Raw genomic sequence first — 16,251 nt, 5'->3', positions numbered from 1 at the left:
AAGCTTACGACGAATAAAAAAAAAATCATCAGAATTGAGACAGGGCGGGTGGGCGGGGCTTATATTTGGCCTTTGTTTTCTTAATATACACTTAAGTTTCATGTTGTGAAAAGAAGTCTACATATATTAAAACAAAAAGGAAAAGTCGACCCGCCCATCCGCCCTATCTCACTTGTGATGATTTTTTTATTCGCCGTGTACCAAGGGGGCAGCGTTTAACTGCAAAATACTTATTTCTTTACAAAAAATTAAAAACATGTTTTTCAGTACCGTGTTGTAAAAAAAATTCCCGCCCACCCACCCTATCGCAATTGTGATGATCTTTTTATTCTTAGATACTTAAGACACGTTTAAAATGGTAAATTCTTGTAGACAAATGTGGATTTTGCAATTAAACCCCGCCCCTTGATCTGACAACGAATGAAAAAATCATCACAATCGAGATAGAGTGGGTGGGCGGGCTTACATTTTGCCTTTTTGATGTCTCAATTGTGATGATTTTTTTTATTCGCCGTGAATCAAGGGGACGAAACTTAACTGCCAAATACTTATTTCTTTACAAGAAATTAAAAACATTTTTGAATATCTTGCTGTTCAAAGAATACTATGTATATTAAGACAAGAAGGCAAAATATATACCCCGCCCACCCACCCAAAGATTTTTTTATTCATAGAAACATAAAAGACGTTTAAAGTGGTAAATGTTTGTAGGGAAATGTGGATTTTGCAATTAGGCTCCACCTCTAGGTCTGGCAACGAATGAAAAGTTCATCACTACATATTTCGATCAGGGCAGGTATGGGTGGGTTTTAATATTTGGCTCTAATTTTTTTTAATATACATACTAGTATTCTTTGAACAACACGATACTCAAAAACATCTTTTTAATTTCTCGTAGAGAAATAAGAATTGTGCAGTTAAGCTTGGCTAAACACGAATAACAAAAATCATCAGAATTGAGACTGGGTGGGTGGGCGGGGCTTCATTTTGTCTTTTTTTCTTAATATGTGTAGACTTATTTCGACAAGAAACTTAAAACGTGTGTAAAATGGTAAATTTTTGTAGTAATCAACTTAAATCCGCCACTTTTCTTCTACAACCTCTTTAAATGCGACAAAAGTAGAACGTCAAAAAAATGCATTAAAAAAACTTGAGACAAAAATTGACTTTTTTTATTTTATAAAAAACGCAATAAAAAACTTCAGCGTCAAAATTGGCCTGTTTGGTGTAACAGTTTAGAATCTATTTTGAGTGATGGTCAACAATTCGAACATTAATTCAATTCTTTGAAGGTAATTGTAGTAATTATTCCCAGTAGAAAGCAGTTGTGTCACTTTTCAACTGCTGAAACAGTGTCAGTGGTGTTTTTATTTAAATTTTTACGAATAATATACCTAACTACTTTTACAGTTAAATTAATACCTCTCTGTGTATTACGTTCGAATGACATACAATATTCAAAATAATTAATAGTAAGTTCGGAAAAATATTTAAAATAATTTACAAGTAGAATTGTAAAGACGACTGACGACTTTTACGTTTTTCGACGTTTCATGTCGTTTGTCCGGATTTTTATTACACAGAAAATCTTCGAAACTACTGAAGCGATTGTTATCAAATTTTATATATGCATTAGAAAATGTCCTCTTACAATTGTGCCGAATAAATCTTTTTAAATTTTATACAATAACATGCTTCTGTATGTGTGATTTATGAATCCGTGTTGAGCAATCCGGGCGTCCAGATTTTTGTAAAATAAAATTCAAACTTGTATTACAATATTTTACAATTTAAGTCTGAAATTGCAAAAACCGAATGCTGTAAAATCTTGAAAATGTTTAAGGTTATTGGAAGCATAGTAAATTGTAAATTAAAATTTGTTCGTCATCTTACAATTTTCTCAAATACATGTTCTGCAAATTTTTGTTTTTGTGAAAAAACCGTCTTTCCTTCTACGACAAAGGGAGACAAAATCAACCAAATTTCATTTTCTTTTCTGCTAATGCTTGTAATTTGAACGTGCTAACAGTCGAATTCTTTCCAACCATAAACATAAACAGTCGAAGTTCAGAATGTACATACTAAAAAATTGAGAATGTCCACAATTTAGGCGTTGGTTATCTGCTTTAAATATATTTCATGTTGTCCACACTTGTGCGGACCGCGCCCCTTTGGAATTTGCCCCTCAGCGCTACTGGTTTTTACTTTATGGAGATATATCACTGAACAAAAAGAATTTTATGAATTTCTAAACAAATGGGATTTGTCGGACTATGTTTCATGGGCAGGGAAGTTCTGTCGAAACAACTTTCGACCAATTTTTTTTTTAATTCTAATTTTGGTAAAGAAATGGTGATTATTACTCATAGCATATTTCCTTAAAATGTATGGTATTCCACAAGGTTCCGTTTTAGAGCTTGTCCTACTTTTATTGCATATCAACAACGTTGAACTATTCCAGAATTTCTTACAGACAATGTGGTTAAACTTATAAAATGATATATATTATACTTTGTTTTTAAATTTACTATAGTTCTAATTGTTGCTCGTATATTGTTGTTTAAAACAGTATACTTGAACCCTGTGCACCCGGACTTCCTCATTACTGACCTACGCCGAAGTAAAACAGTACCGTGAGGTTGAAAAAAAACGAGTTGGCTGTGGTTTTAAACTCCTGCTATAAATTCTGTTCTGTGGGTGGTATATTACATAGTTAACGTGTTTTAAGTTGAAGATTAAAATCGTATTGAAATTATGTACTTATTTATAATTTGTGTTGTTGTTAAGTATATATGTTGTAAAAGTTTGTCTTTGTTGTTGATCTTATCAGGCAACCGGAATAGATTTTTAGGAGGTATAAGGAAACGGCGAACGTTTGTCCTGTATGTAGAGGTATGTATCTAATTTTAAGGGTCGAATGATTTATGGTGGTAATGTGTAGCGTTATTAGAGTAGGGCAGTGTAATTTTATCCTGATGAGCAAATTTCCTTCCCCAGTAAATAAACGAAGGGTAAGTCGGTAGTGTGAAGGCCGCGTGCCTTGATCGATAGGGGCGATAGTGAGTCGTTTCGAACCGAAACGGAAGATATAGGGCAGGGGCGAAGGGCCGTCGTGCGGTTCGGTTTCGGGTTCGCTAATGGTAGCGCGATACACCTCGCGCTCGCACCTTGGTCCGACAGGTGAGCCGATGCGGTAATTAGGTGTAGTATTCGCATCGGTGTCTCGGCGCAAACACGCCTCGAGTGGGAGTAGCGCGGATAGGCGGGCTAGCCGCCGGAGCCAGTCAGCGGCTCCTCCCGCCTCGTCACGTGACGGTGGCCACGCACGCGAGCCCGCGACCCCGCCTTCGTTAACTCTTTCCTCATTCACGTCCAGAGCGGACTCCTAGGAGTCCGCGATCAATGGCCGAGTGTCCGCGCTCGCCGACGCACGTGTGACGGCTACTACGACTGTGACGGTGCACCGGGATGCCGTTAGTGTAGTGTTGTGGCTGCATGCACTTGAGTGTCGTGGAGAGGTGCGCCTTCGAGCTGGATCATCCCGGAGGGTTCGCGTCATCGCCCTGGGCGGCCGTCTTGGGGCACCACCACACGGCAGCCGCCGCCGCCGCCGCGGCCGCTGCCGGGACCATGATGCAGACCGCCGGCGACCACCACGGCTACGGCGCCGCGCACCACCCGGCCGCCCCCATGGACCTACACATGCCCCAAGCCTTTCCCTACTACCGGTGAGTTACCTCCGTTTCCGATCGGACGGACGCCACTTGTTGCTCATTTGCATTTGGGCTGCCACGTGATATAGCTTCCTGGGCACGTGCTGGCCGCTCGCCGATGGTTCTGCACCCCTCGGTCACCCAAGGGACCGGATTCGACCGCCGGTCACCTCGGGACAGTTAATCGCGACACGCGAGCCGCTCGCGCTACAAAAAACACCCTTCCGCATATTAATCTCGCCTCCCCACAATTTAACCATACTTAAACGTCGCATTCAAAGGGCGAAACGTCTTTTTCAAAATATCGAAGTATATGTTTATTTTCATTTAAACGGACGATTACTCAAATCGTATCACGTCAAATGGCTGCCTTCTAGCTTCTACTCATTGTATGTATATTTATATACTGAACAGTTACATTTAAGTGCCGGTGTGCCGCTCGCAAAAAACTCACCCTCCTGAAAGTAACACACAAACACTTTCTTCTCCACAATATAAACAGCCCTTAAAACTCGGATTCGGCCGAGGGTGGAAACTTTTTTCTAAATACGAATTGGCAACTCATTTACTTCGTTTTCATTTCAACGGGCAATTACTCAAATCTTGTAATTATAAATGACTGCCTTCTGACAAGCGTATTTGACGCCAGTATTTCAATAACCGATTTATAATGGTTGCTAACAAAACACAATTTTATTTTGTTATTATTATTATTATTTGTTTCAAGTGAAATGGACGATAAAACTGACATTTGGTTTTAAATTTGACATAAAATATTGCCTTGATCCATAAACGCTATAGTGTTACTACGGGTTCAGAAGGGAACATTTGTGTCTGTTTTTCAACAAATTTGCACGTTTTAGGAAACCTCAATTTTCACACGTAACTATATCCCACCTTCAATCATGTAGCCGCAGTATCAGTGGCCATTCATAAATTTAATCAACTTGTATAGGATTCGGTATTGATCAAATTCGGGTAATTAAATAAGGCTCCATTGAAAATGCGCACGAATTAATTTGCTATATATCGTCCACACACATTTGTTGTTTCCGCGTAGTGGTTTGCGGTAAATTAGTGGAATTTCTTTTTTCATGATTCCTAGTGTGCTATAATACGGACAGAATTTGGATTTTAAACATGTGGCACCAAATTCAATTATTACTTAGTAAACAATATATGACATTTATAAACAGAGTCACAAAAAATCTAGAATCGACTTGAAGTACCACTAGTACCCGTAATTTTCAAAGTACAATCGACTGATAATTTTTTGAAATGACGTCATTAAAACTTTGGTGGGGGTAAATATATGAATTTCTGTTTAAAATCTACTGCTAACTTAAAATAAAAACACAAGCAAACGATCTACGCGCATAACATAATAGACAAATTTTTGACATGACGTCACCAATTTTCTAGAAGGGTTGTAACATATGTTTCAGAGTTATCACGACAACGCTTCTTTAAAAATTATAAAATTTGATTTTGCGATTTTCTTTTTTTGTGATGATCTCTATAAGGCATAAACAGAAGTATATTTCTCAGTACATGCTTAACTTTGACACGTTATATTTATACTTCGAAAGAATTCGACTATTAGCACGTTCCGATTACAAGCAGCTGCGGTAAAAGAAAATGAAGTTTAATTAATTTTGTCTCCTCAACTCTTAAATTCGGCACAACTGTAAGATGATGGACAAGTTTTGATTAACGATTTACTTTAAAATATTTTCAAGACTTCACAACATTCAGTTTTTGCAAATTCAAAGTTAAATTGTAAAATATTGGTTATATAATTGTGATTTTTCTTCAAAAAATCTGGATGCCAAAGGTAAAAATTCAACACGGATTCATAAATCACACATGTAGGAGCATGTTACTTTATAAAATTTAAAGAACATTTATACGACAGAATAGTGACATGACGTCATCATTTTTTGGAGAAACAAATCTTGATTAACGATTTATCAATGTCCTATAACCTTAAAACGATTGCAAAATTTCGGAGCATTGGGTTTTACAGTTTCAAAATTAAATTGCAAATTTGGTTTTTTTTTCTAAAAATATGAATAAAAACTCAACACAGATTCATAAACTACATATGCAGGAGTATCTTATACTATAAAATTTAAATAATATTTACTAATGCAAATTTTGCAATTGACGTCATCTTGCTGCTGGGGGGAAGGATTAGACAAATTTTGGTTAGCGTTTTACCATCTACACGATATTCCTAACACACAAAAAAAAGCCAAAATATAAGTCCCGCCCACCCGCCCTCTCTCAATTCTGATGATATTTTTTTATTCGTCGTAAGCCGAGGGGCGAAGTTTCATTGTAAAATCCTTATTTTTCTAAGAAAAATTACCATGTGAAATTAGTTCTTAAGTAATCGTGTTATGCAAAGAAAACTACCAAGATAAAACTGATTTTGGCAAATGAGATATCCTCTAAGAATAGAGCGGGTGGGTGGGCGGGGCTAGTACCTGCTATGATAAGAGTGATTTTGGCAAATGAGATACCCTCTAAGAATAGAGCGGGTGGGTGGGCGGGGCTAGTACTTACTAAGATGAGAGTGATTTTAGCACATGACGTATCCTTTAAGAAATTAAATTATTATCTATAAGAAAAGGCACTAGAAGCTCCAAAGCATTTTCAAATTCTTTCCAAACAGGAATACCTAGAACCCCAAGATCGTTTAAAAAAATCTCGCGAATTAAAAAATGCTGCGGCACTCAAGACTTTCAAATTCATAAAAAATAAAACACTAAAAGGTCAAAAGATTTTTTCAAGTTCATCCAGCAACAAAACACCAGATTCCTTTACATTCATCAGAAAATAAAACAACAGAGGACCTAAAATTAACTGCGAACGTAGGGTTTTCAAATCTGTAACAATTTTTTTTTACTAGTTATATTCTGATAACGACTGTGTTGTTCAGTTGTTAAACGTAGCAAAAGAACCAATTTTAAAATCATTATAACTCCACCAAAATGACATCGATTACAATACTTCCTTAGCTTACGCTCAGGATGTAAAAAAAGGAAGTAAAAGAGAGAAAAATCGAAAAATCTAAACATAATAACAAAATAAAACAATAACTGGGAGATTTAGTTGCGAAAATTAATAAAAAAATAAGTAGGGGAAACAACCTCAAAATGTTTTATTGAACTAATTTGAGTAATTTGAGTACCTAGGCCCGGTTTATATACATTGGCAAATGACATACCCTCTAAGAAAAGAGAGGCGGGGCTAGTACCTGCGAAGATAAAAGTGATTTTGGCTAATGAGATACCTTCTAAGAAAAGAGAGGGTGGGTGGGCGGGGCCAGTACCTGCTAAGATAAGAGTGATTTTGGCAAATGAGATACCCTCTAAGAATAGAGAGGGTGGGTGGGCGGGGCTTAGTACCTACTAGGATAAGAGTAATTTTAGCAAATGGCGTATCCTTTAAGAAATTAAATTTTTATAAGAAAAGGCACTAGAAGCTCCAAAGCATTTTTAAATTCTTTCCAAACAGGAATACCTAGAACCCCAAGATCGTTTTAAAGTTTTCAAAAAAAAAACCCAAAATTAACTCAATAACAGGTCAGGTTAGAATTTTCCAAAAATAGAACACTAAAGTCCTCCAAAATTATTTTAAATAATTTACAACAAAGAATCTCCCCAAAATAATAGACCATGGGTACCCAAAAATCTTGCGAATTAAAAAAAACTGCGGCACGCAAGACTTTTTCAAATTCATAAAAAATAAAACATCAAAAGCTCAAAAGATTTTTTCAAGTTCATCCAGCAACAAAACACCAGATTCCTTTACATTTATCAGAAAATAAAACATCAGAGGACCTAAAATTAACTGCGAACGTTGGGTTTTCAAATCTTTGACAATTTTTTATTACTAGTTATATTCTGATAACGATTGTGTTGTTCAGTTGTTAAACGTAGCAAAAGAACCAATTTTAAAATCATTATAACTCCACCAAAATGACATCGATTACAATACTTCCTTAGTTTACGCTCAGAAATAAAAAAGGAAGTAAAAGAGAGAAAAATCGAAAAATCTAAACATAATGACAAAATAAAACAATAACTGGGAGATTTAGTTGCGAAAATGAATAAAAAAAAATAAGTAGGGGAAACAACCTCAGAATGTTTTATTGAACTAATTTGAGATAACTAGGCCCGGTTTATATACATTGGCAAATGACATACCCTTTAAGAAAAGAGAGGCGGGGCTAGTACCTGCGAAGATAAAAGTGATTTTGGCAAATGAGATACCTTCTAAGAAAAGAGAGGGGGGTGGGCGGGGCTAGTACTTGCTAAGATGAGAGTGATTTTAGCACATGACGTATCCTTTAAGAAATTAAATTATTATCTAGAAGAAAAGGCACTAGAAGCTCCAAAGCATTTTTAAATGCTTTCCAAACAGGAATACCTAGAACCCCAAGATCGTTTCAAAGTTTTCAAAAAAAAAACCCAAAATTAACTCAATAACAGGTCAGGTTAGAATTTTCCAAAAATAGAACACCAAAATCCTCCAAAATTGTTTTAAATAATTTACAAAAAAGAATCTCCATGGGCTCCCCAAAATAATACACCTTGGGTACCCAAAAATTTCGCGAATTGAAAAAAAACTGCGGCACTCAAGACTTTTTCAAATTTATAAAAAATAAAACACTAAAACCTCAAAAGATTTTTTCAAGTTAATTCAGCAACAAAACATTCTTTTACATTTATCAGAAAATAAAACATCAGAGGACCTAAAATTAACTGCGAACGTAGGGTTTTCAAATCTATGACAATTTTTTATTACTGCTTATATTCTGATAACGAATGTGTTGTCCAGTTGTTAAACGTAGCGAAAGAACCAATTTCAAAATCATTATAACTCCACCAAAATGACATCGATTACAATACTTCCTTAGCTTACGCTCAGGATGTAAAAAAATGAAGTAAAAGAGAGAAAAATCGAAAAATCTAAACATAATAACAAAATAAAACAATAACTGGAAGATTTAGTTGCGAAAATGAATAAAAAAAAATAAGTAGGGGAAACAACCTCAAAATGTTTTATTGAACTAATTTGAGATAACTAGGCCCGGTTTATATACATTGGCAAATGACATACCCTCTAAGAAAAGAGAGGCGGGGCTAGTACCTGCGAAGATAAAAGTGATTTTGGCTAGTGAGATACCTTCCAAGAAAAGAGAGGGTGGGTGGGCGGGGCCAGTACCTGCTAAGACAAGAGTGATTTTGGCAAATGAGATACCCTCTAAGAATAGAGAGGGTGGGTGGGCGGGGCTTAGCACCTACCAGGATAAGAGTAATTTTAGCAAATGACGTACCCTTTCAGAAATTAAATTTTTATAAGAAAAGGCACTAGAAGCTCCAAAGCATTTTTAAATTCTTTCCAAACAAGAATACCTAGAACTCCAAGATCGTTTCAAAGTTTTCAAAAAAAAAAACCAAAATTAACTCAATAACAGGTCAGGTTAGAATTTTCCAAAAATAGAACTCCAAAGTCCCCCAAAATTTTTTTAAATAATTTACAAAAAAATCTCCATGGGCTGCCGAAAATAATACACCACGGGTACCCAAGAATCTCCTGAATTAAAAAAAAACACTGCGGCACTCAAGACTTTTTCAAATTTATAAAAAATAAAACACTAAAAGCTCAAAAGATTTTTTCAAGTTCATTCAGTAACAAAACACCAGATTCCTTTACATATATCAGAAAATTAAACATCAGAGGACCTAAAATTAACTTCGAACGTAGGGTTTTCAAATCTATGACAATTTTTTATTACTAGTTATAGTCTGATAACGACTGTGTTGTTCAGTTGTTAAACGTAGCAAAAGAACCAATTTAAAAATCATTATAACTCCACCAAAATGACATCGATTACAATACTTCCTTAGCTTACGCTCAGGATGTAAAAAAAAGGAAATAAAAGAGAGACAAATCGAAAAATCTAAACATAATAACAAAATAAAACAATAACTGGGAGATTTAGTTGCGAAAATGAATAAAAAAAAAATAAGTAGGGCAAACAACCTCAAAATGTTTTATTGAACTAATTTGAGATAACTAGGCCCGGTTTATATATATTGGCAAATGACATACCCTCTAAGAAAAGAGAGGCGGGGCCAGTACCTGCGAAGATAAAAGTGATTTTGGCAAATAAGATACCCTCTAAGAATAGGCGGGTGGGTGGGCGGGGCCAATACTTGCTAAGATGAGAGTGATTTTAGCACATGACGTATCCTTTAAGAAATTAAATTATTATCTATAAGAAAAGGCATTACAAGCTCCAAAGCATTTTTAAATTCTTTCCAGACAGGAATACCTAGAACCCCAAGATGATTTTAAAGTTTTCGAAAAAAAAAACGTCCCAAAATTAACTCAAACTTCAGGTTAGGTTAGAATTTTCCAAAAATAGAACACCAAAATCCTCCAAAATTGTTTTAAATAATTTACAAAAAAGAATCTCCATGGGCTCCCCAAAATAATACACCTTGGACCTTGGGTACCCAAAAAACTCGCGAACTGAATAAAAACTTTGACACTCAAGACTTTTTCAAATTTATAAAAAATAAAACACTAAAAGCTCAAAAGATTTTTTCAAGTTCATCCAGCAACAAAACACCAGATTCCTTTACATTTATCAGAAAGTAAAACATCAGAGGACCTAAAATTAACTGGGAACGTAGGGTTTTCAAATCTTTGACAATCTTTTATTACTAGTTATATTCTGATAACGAATGTGTTGTCTAGTTGTTAAACGTAGCGAAAGAACTAATTTTAAAATCATTATAACTCCACCAAAATGACATCGATTACAATACTTCCTTAGTTTACGCTCAGAAAATAAAAACGGAAGTAAAAGAGAGAAAAATCGAAAAATCTGAACATAATAACAAAATAAAACAATAACTGGGAGATTTAGTTGCGAAAATGAATAAAAAAAATAAGTAGGGGAGACAGCCTAAAAATGTTTTATTGAACGAATATGAGATAACTAGTGAAACAAACTAAAGCAAGGAGAAGGATACTAAATATGAATTAAAATGAACAACAAATTGTACAGTTCAAAACACAGAAAGCTTAATTCTTTAATTCGAGAAATTATAAAATGCATTCGAAGCTTGGTGGTCAGCAAACACCCAACACAGACGTCTCTGATCTATATTAGAATTAGTTTAATTTAGGTGTTAATGAGGGTTACAATTGCGTGTTCTATTTGTTAATATTGTTATTTTTTAATATAGTTGAGGATCTTTACCAGGGAGGTTGTTGAGCATTTCACACAAATAGGGTACATTTTTTTTTTATTATTTCTAACGTGTTTAAGTGTGAGTACGTCGGTCTTTGACTGCGTGGCGTACGTGTTTGTGGTATTCCGCGCCGGAAAATAGTATACGTAAGTGATTTTTCACGAAATGAGTTATAGGTGACGGTGTTGGCCATGTTCGGTAGAGGTATAAACCATAATTGAAATCACACGGACATACCGCATGCTGCATGTTCTTCAGCGGGAAGCCGACTCCTGCCGTTTAGACTCCATCATCCTATCCCAGTCCAAATGAGTGCTTATTTTTAAGCGGCTTCTTGTCGCAGCGGGCGCTACCTAATCTACGCAGCGTGCCTAACATATTCACACCAGATTATTTACACACATACACACACCTGGAGACTTCGCTCAATTTGTTAGAAGCAGCTAAGTTGGTTCCGTGCTGTCTGACACTTAATCTCCGTCTAATTAATTAATATCTCTAATCGCTATAATGCGATACGCCTTCTGGACGGACGTTTTATTTAAAATTCAACGAGTCGGTGTGTACAAGCAGCCATCCGATCCATCGGCTTCGACGATTATATTTAGAAGGTAGCTTTCTAAGCGGCTCGTCCAGCGTCACACGCGCTACAACAAATCAAGAATAATTGACCAGTTTTATCTCAAACAGTTTCTAAACAATTTCATAATGTAGACGTTTTGCGCAAATATCTGATGCCGAGACTCAAGTTCGCCGGATTAGTCAAGGTCAACGCTACAAAATCATGTTCCCACATGAATTTGTCCTGTCGTAAAGCAAAATCGTGATCTTTTCAAATATGATCGTGTATCTTGACAAATGCGAAGCAACAGTCGGGTAAAAAGTGGCCTTTAGTACCGCGCTGGAAGTTGTAAGCGAGCCGTTTGTTTGCTTACGTCAAATATTAGAGACTTTGAGCACCTGTTCTAACTAGGTTCCTTCCTAGAAGATGCTTTCCGCCGCGTAAAGTATGGACTTGCTGACTTGCTGCGTTCTGTATCGGTCAACATACATGTTGATTTAACACAATCTGCCGTTAGCATACCGTTTCTCTCCGGACCTTCTTCTACTAATAGTTTACCTACTCATCTTTCAAAGCAACAACCATAATTTAGCACAAACCGGCTAATAGATGCCCAATAACACCTATTAACCAACCCCAAACCACACAAAAACGATCGGGCGCCCAAGGTTCTTCTCGTTTGCATACAGAATGACCAGTACAAGCCCTCTGAACAACCCAGTATTCATGTGCTTACTGAAATCAACAGAGGGGAATCGCTAGATTAACTAACTGCCTTGTAGCCGCTTCAAATCAGCAGTACACCTATCGTTATTTACAGCTGTGGGTTTTGTCGAACTTAAAACTCATTAGCAGCCACAGTACCAGATATACAACAATGTAAAACCTAATATTGTTGAAGTTGTCAGAAATCAATCTTTTGGCAGCACTTGTGCAAATTGAGCAATTGTGTGAGCAACTGTGATGTAATTTTGTGGTGGTGGTATTAAAGTTGTATATATTCTGGGATTCTAGAACTGCTAGGACAACCACAATTGATAAAAAAAACTTGTAAATTATGCTTGAGAAATGTAAATAAAGTTCCAGAAACTTGATTATTTATTAATTATTCTCAATTTTAAACCCAGCACAAAATACAGAAGCACACCAGATTTGGTAATGAAACGCGTCGCCATTTTGTGTCCACTTGGGGTTGCGAGAGAAGTCTAGGTTATAAAAGTTACGTTTTAACGATATGTTAAAACTGTTATTATAACATCCAAAGTACTTATTATTATATTAACTCAACAGTTACTTTAATAATACCGTGGCAGAAAAGTTTATTAAATCAATTAAATTGAGTGCTATACTTATAAATTTAATATTAAATATAAGTATAAATAACGACAGTAATTGTAATTCTCTAATGGCTAATTTCATGCTTTTTGACGTCCCGTGGTCCCTAGAATAAGAAAAAGTGGGTCCCCCTTTTTCGTTTATTTGGCTGCCAACTGTTGGTGATTTAAGTACAACCTATTTAAAACGTATCATGTTGACGAAATAAGTCTACATATACTAAGAAAACAAGGCAAAATGTAGCCCCGCCCACCCGCCCTATCCCAATTGTAATGATTTTATTTATTCGTCGTTAGCCAAGGGGGCGGAGCTTAACTGCAAAATCCTTGTTTCTCTACGAAAAATTAACAACATGTTTTTAAATATTGTGTTGTTCAAAGAATAACATTAATATTAAGTATATTAACAGAAATACAGGCAAAGATTAGGTCCCACCCAACCCGCCCCGATCTCAATTCTCAATTGTGATGAACTTTTCATTCGTTGTGAGATCGAGGGGCGGAGATTAATTGCAAGATCCATATTTGTCTATAAAAATTTACCATTTTAAACAAGTTTTAAGTTTCTTGTTTTCAAAAGATGACGACGTATATTAAGAAAAAGGCAAAACAGAATGTTTTAATCGTTCCCAATTTTTAACCTTATATGTATAGAGTTTTAGATGAAAATTAAAAATTATACAAACAAAATTTTACAATTTACGATGTGTCTCTTAAAAAGTAATAAAATATAGGGTGTTCTATTTGAAAAAAACTGAAATATAGATATTTGAAAATTGCAATAAATAAAACACTCTATGTGTGAAAATTTAATCTCACAAAATATTATAACGCAGATTTTAAAAATAATCCTAGTGTGATTTTTTTGTGGACCTTTTCATTGCTAAAACTTTCACGAAAATTGGGATAACGTGGCAATGTTGCATCGTTTTTCGAAAATACACTGTGGTTCTAAAGTCTAAGAAGAGGTCAATTAAAATATGTAAAGTTATATAGGTTGTTTCATTTAAAAAATCTAAGTTGTGATTTATGCTTTAAAAACAGAACAGTCTGTATAGTTAAAAATAATTTTACGGTATAGCCCTCAAAGAACCGCATAACTTTGATCTTTGACTTTTTTCCTATTTTTACTAATTAATGAGATATCCAAAAACGCGCGCCTAGTGACTCACCCTGTATATAATTGTTCTCTTCTTAAAAATTGACACTAGATAGTGACGTGCTTTTTTATTTTGGTTTAAATACTCCACACATTTTTTTAGAACTATTTATACAGGGTGTGTAAAGAAATTTTGAATGAAGCAATTAATTTTGTTGATGACGTCATCACAAAATTTATTAAGTTAAGCTTACTCGAAAAAATTCAGCGTATTATTTTACGACAGTACATTCTACAACTCATTGTTATGACATTTTAAATATAACCTCAATGTCTCAATTATTTAAGGAAATTTCGGAACGCCGTTTCCATCACTGTTTTCAGCTTATAAAACTCTAGAAAGGTTACTAGATACATTATCTACAAAAGTTGACAATTTTAAACATGTTTTAAGTTTCTAAAAATAAAAAAATCGTCACAATTGAGTTGGGGTGGGTGGGCGGGGTCCATATTTTGTCTTCCCCTTCTTAATAAGTATACATAGCATTCCTTGAACAACACGATATTCAAAAACATGTTCTTAATATCTCGTAAATAAATAAGTATTTTGCAGCCAAGCTCTGTCCCCTTGGTTCACGATGAATAAAAAAAAATCATCACAATTGAGGTAGGGCGGGTGGGCGGGCTTCCCTTTTACTTTTTTGTTTTAACATGTGTAGATTTCTTTTTATAACATGAAACTTAAAACATGTTTAAAATGGTAAGTTTGTATAGGGAAATATCGATTTTGCAATTACGCTCCGCCCCTCGGTCTGACAACGAATGAAAAATTCATCACGACTGAGCTTGAAACGGATGGGTGGGGCTTCCCTTTTTTAATTAATAAATGTAGTTTTTTTTATTAATATCATAGCCATGTTTCCACAACAAGAAACTTAAAACATGGTTAAAATAGATTTCCTTATACAAAGTTTCCATTTTAAACATGTTTTAAGTTTCTTTATCAAATTTGGGGAGGGGGGAGGGATAAATTCAACAATTGCTAAAATGTACAATGTAACACTAATTCTAAAGTTATTTACTGCATTACCAAAACCAAAATAAAATTAAATGGTTTCAGAGAATAGTCGGTTTGAAGAAGATACTTTTTTCACACATTCTAATTATTTTCTTAGCCTAATTTGAATAGTTTTGTTGTTTTCAAGATAGAACGGAAAAATAAACATAAAACTAAGGTAGTTTATTAAATCGCAATGGTAAAAAAATGTCATGCTATTTGTTTTAAGTAAGATTTTCAAAATTTTGAGACATCAATATTTTTTGTTGATTTTTACTTCTCGAGCTTTAAGCTAAAGAAGTATAGTAATCTAGTCGTATAGTACGAAAAAAGTAGTCTCCCGTTTCCTTCCGTCTGTTTGTCTGTCTGTTTGTCTGGTCTCTGTATCCACTTCTCTTAGAGACTGTAACTAGAGTTATCCATGCTGATGACGTCATCACAAATCTTTTATTAGTCAAATTAAGAACCAGTAGCCCTATTTTCTCGAAAATGTGAAGAATACGCACTTCTTTATACACTAATGATAAAATAAGAGTTATAATATCCATAACATTTTCTTCAATTGTGGTTTAATTAATAATTTTAGTCCTCTGTTTTGAGAAGACAAACTCATTCAAATCAAACTAATTTCTACATGACATTCTAGAAAATGTGAGAATACCCACGTCTTTATTTAATTATGATCAAATAAGAATAATAATAATAATAATCATATTCAAAACATTTTGTTCCATTGTGGCTTAATTAATAGTTTTAGTCTGTTTTGAGGAGCAACTCATTCAAATTAAACAAATTTCTACGTGACATTCTTTCGATGTATCAACAATCGGCGACATACACACGGAAAAAAGAACTTCAATTTTCATAGTTACTCTTGAAATCAGTTTTCGAATCTTTTAATAGTCATAACTACGTAAATTTTTATAAGGTGGCGTTTCGCTAATTAAAGCAAGCGTAATATTTCAAATTTAACTCGGATTTAATCACTACCCTTTGTCGCACCCTAATTTCTGTGTAAAAATAATTTTACTGCGTTCCGTCGGATAAATCGCCGGCGTCAATGAAGCAAATTACGTCAATTGTACACTTATTGGTCGGCCGACAAAAACGTGGCCAAACCCGGGTGTCTTAACCCTTGCCTGATTGAATAAGGGTTGTAGAAGAGTTAAGTAGGGGATTTGAGCGATTCGGTTTGAGTAAAACTACCCT

General features: G+C 35.0%; 1 protein-coding gene across 2 annotated transcripts in view; it reads left to right on the top strand.

The window, feature by feature from the left end:
* Window positions 1-3,382: 3,382 nt before the first annotated feature.
* Window positions 3,383-16,251, top strand: part of Trh (trachealess) — a 114,223-nt gene continuing 101,354 nt past the window's right edge. For both annotated transcript variants that reach the window (XM_064072978.1, XM_064072975.1), the window contains exon 1: window positions 3,383-3,728. In XM_064072978.1, coding sequence (XP_063929048.1) covers window positions 3,496-3,728 — 233 coding nt within the window. In that variant the 5' untranslated portion in view covers window positions 3,383-3,495. The remainder of the gene's footprint in view (window positions 3,729-16,251) is intronic.

The sequence above is a fragment of the Zophobas morio genome, unplaced genomic scaffold, assembly GCF_036711695.1.
Source record: "Zophobas morio isolate AGI-343-1 ecotype UQ-CSIRO unplaced genomic scaffold, CSIRO_AGI_Zmor_V1 ptg000044l, whole genome shotgun sequence".
NCBI lineage: Eukaryota > Metazoa > Arthropoda > Insecta > Coleoptera > Tenebrionidae > Zophobas > Zophobas morio.
The sequence above is the reverse complement of the archived record's forward strand: the minus strand, read 5'-3'. Positions and strand labels throughout refer to the sequence as shown.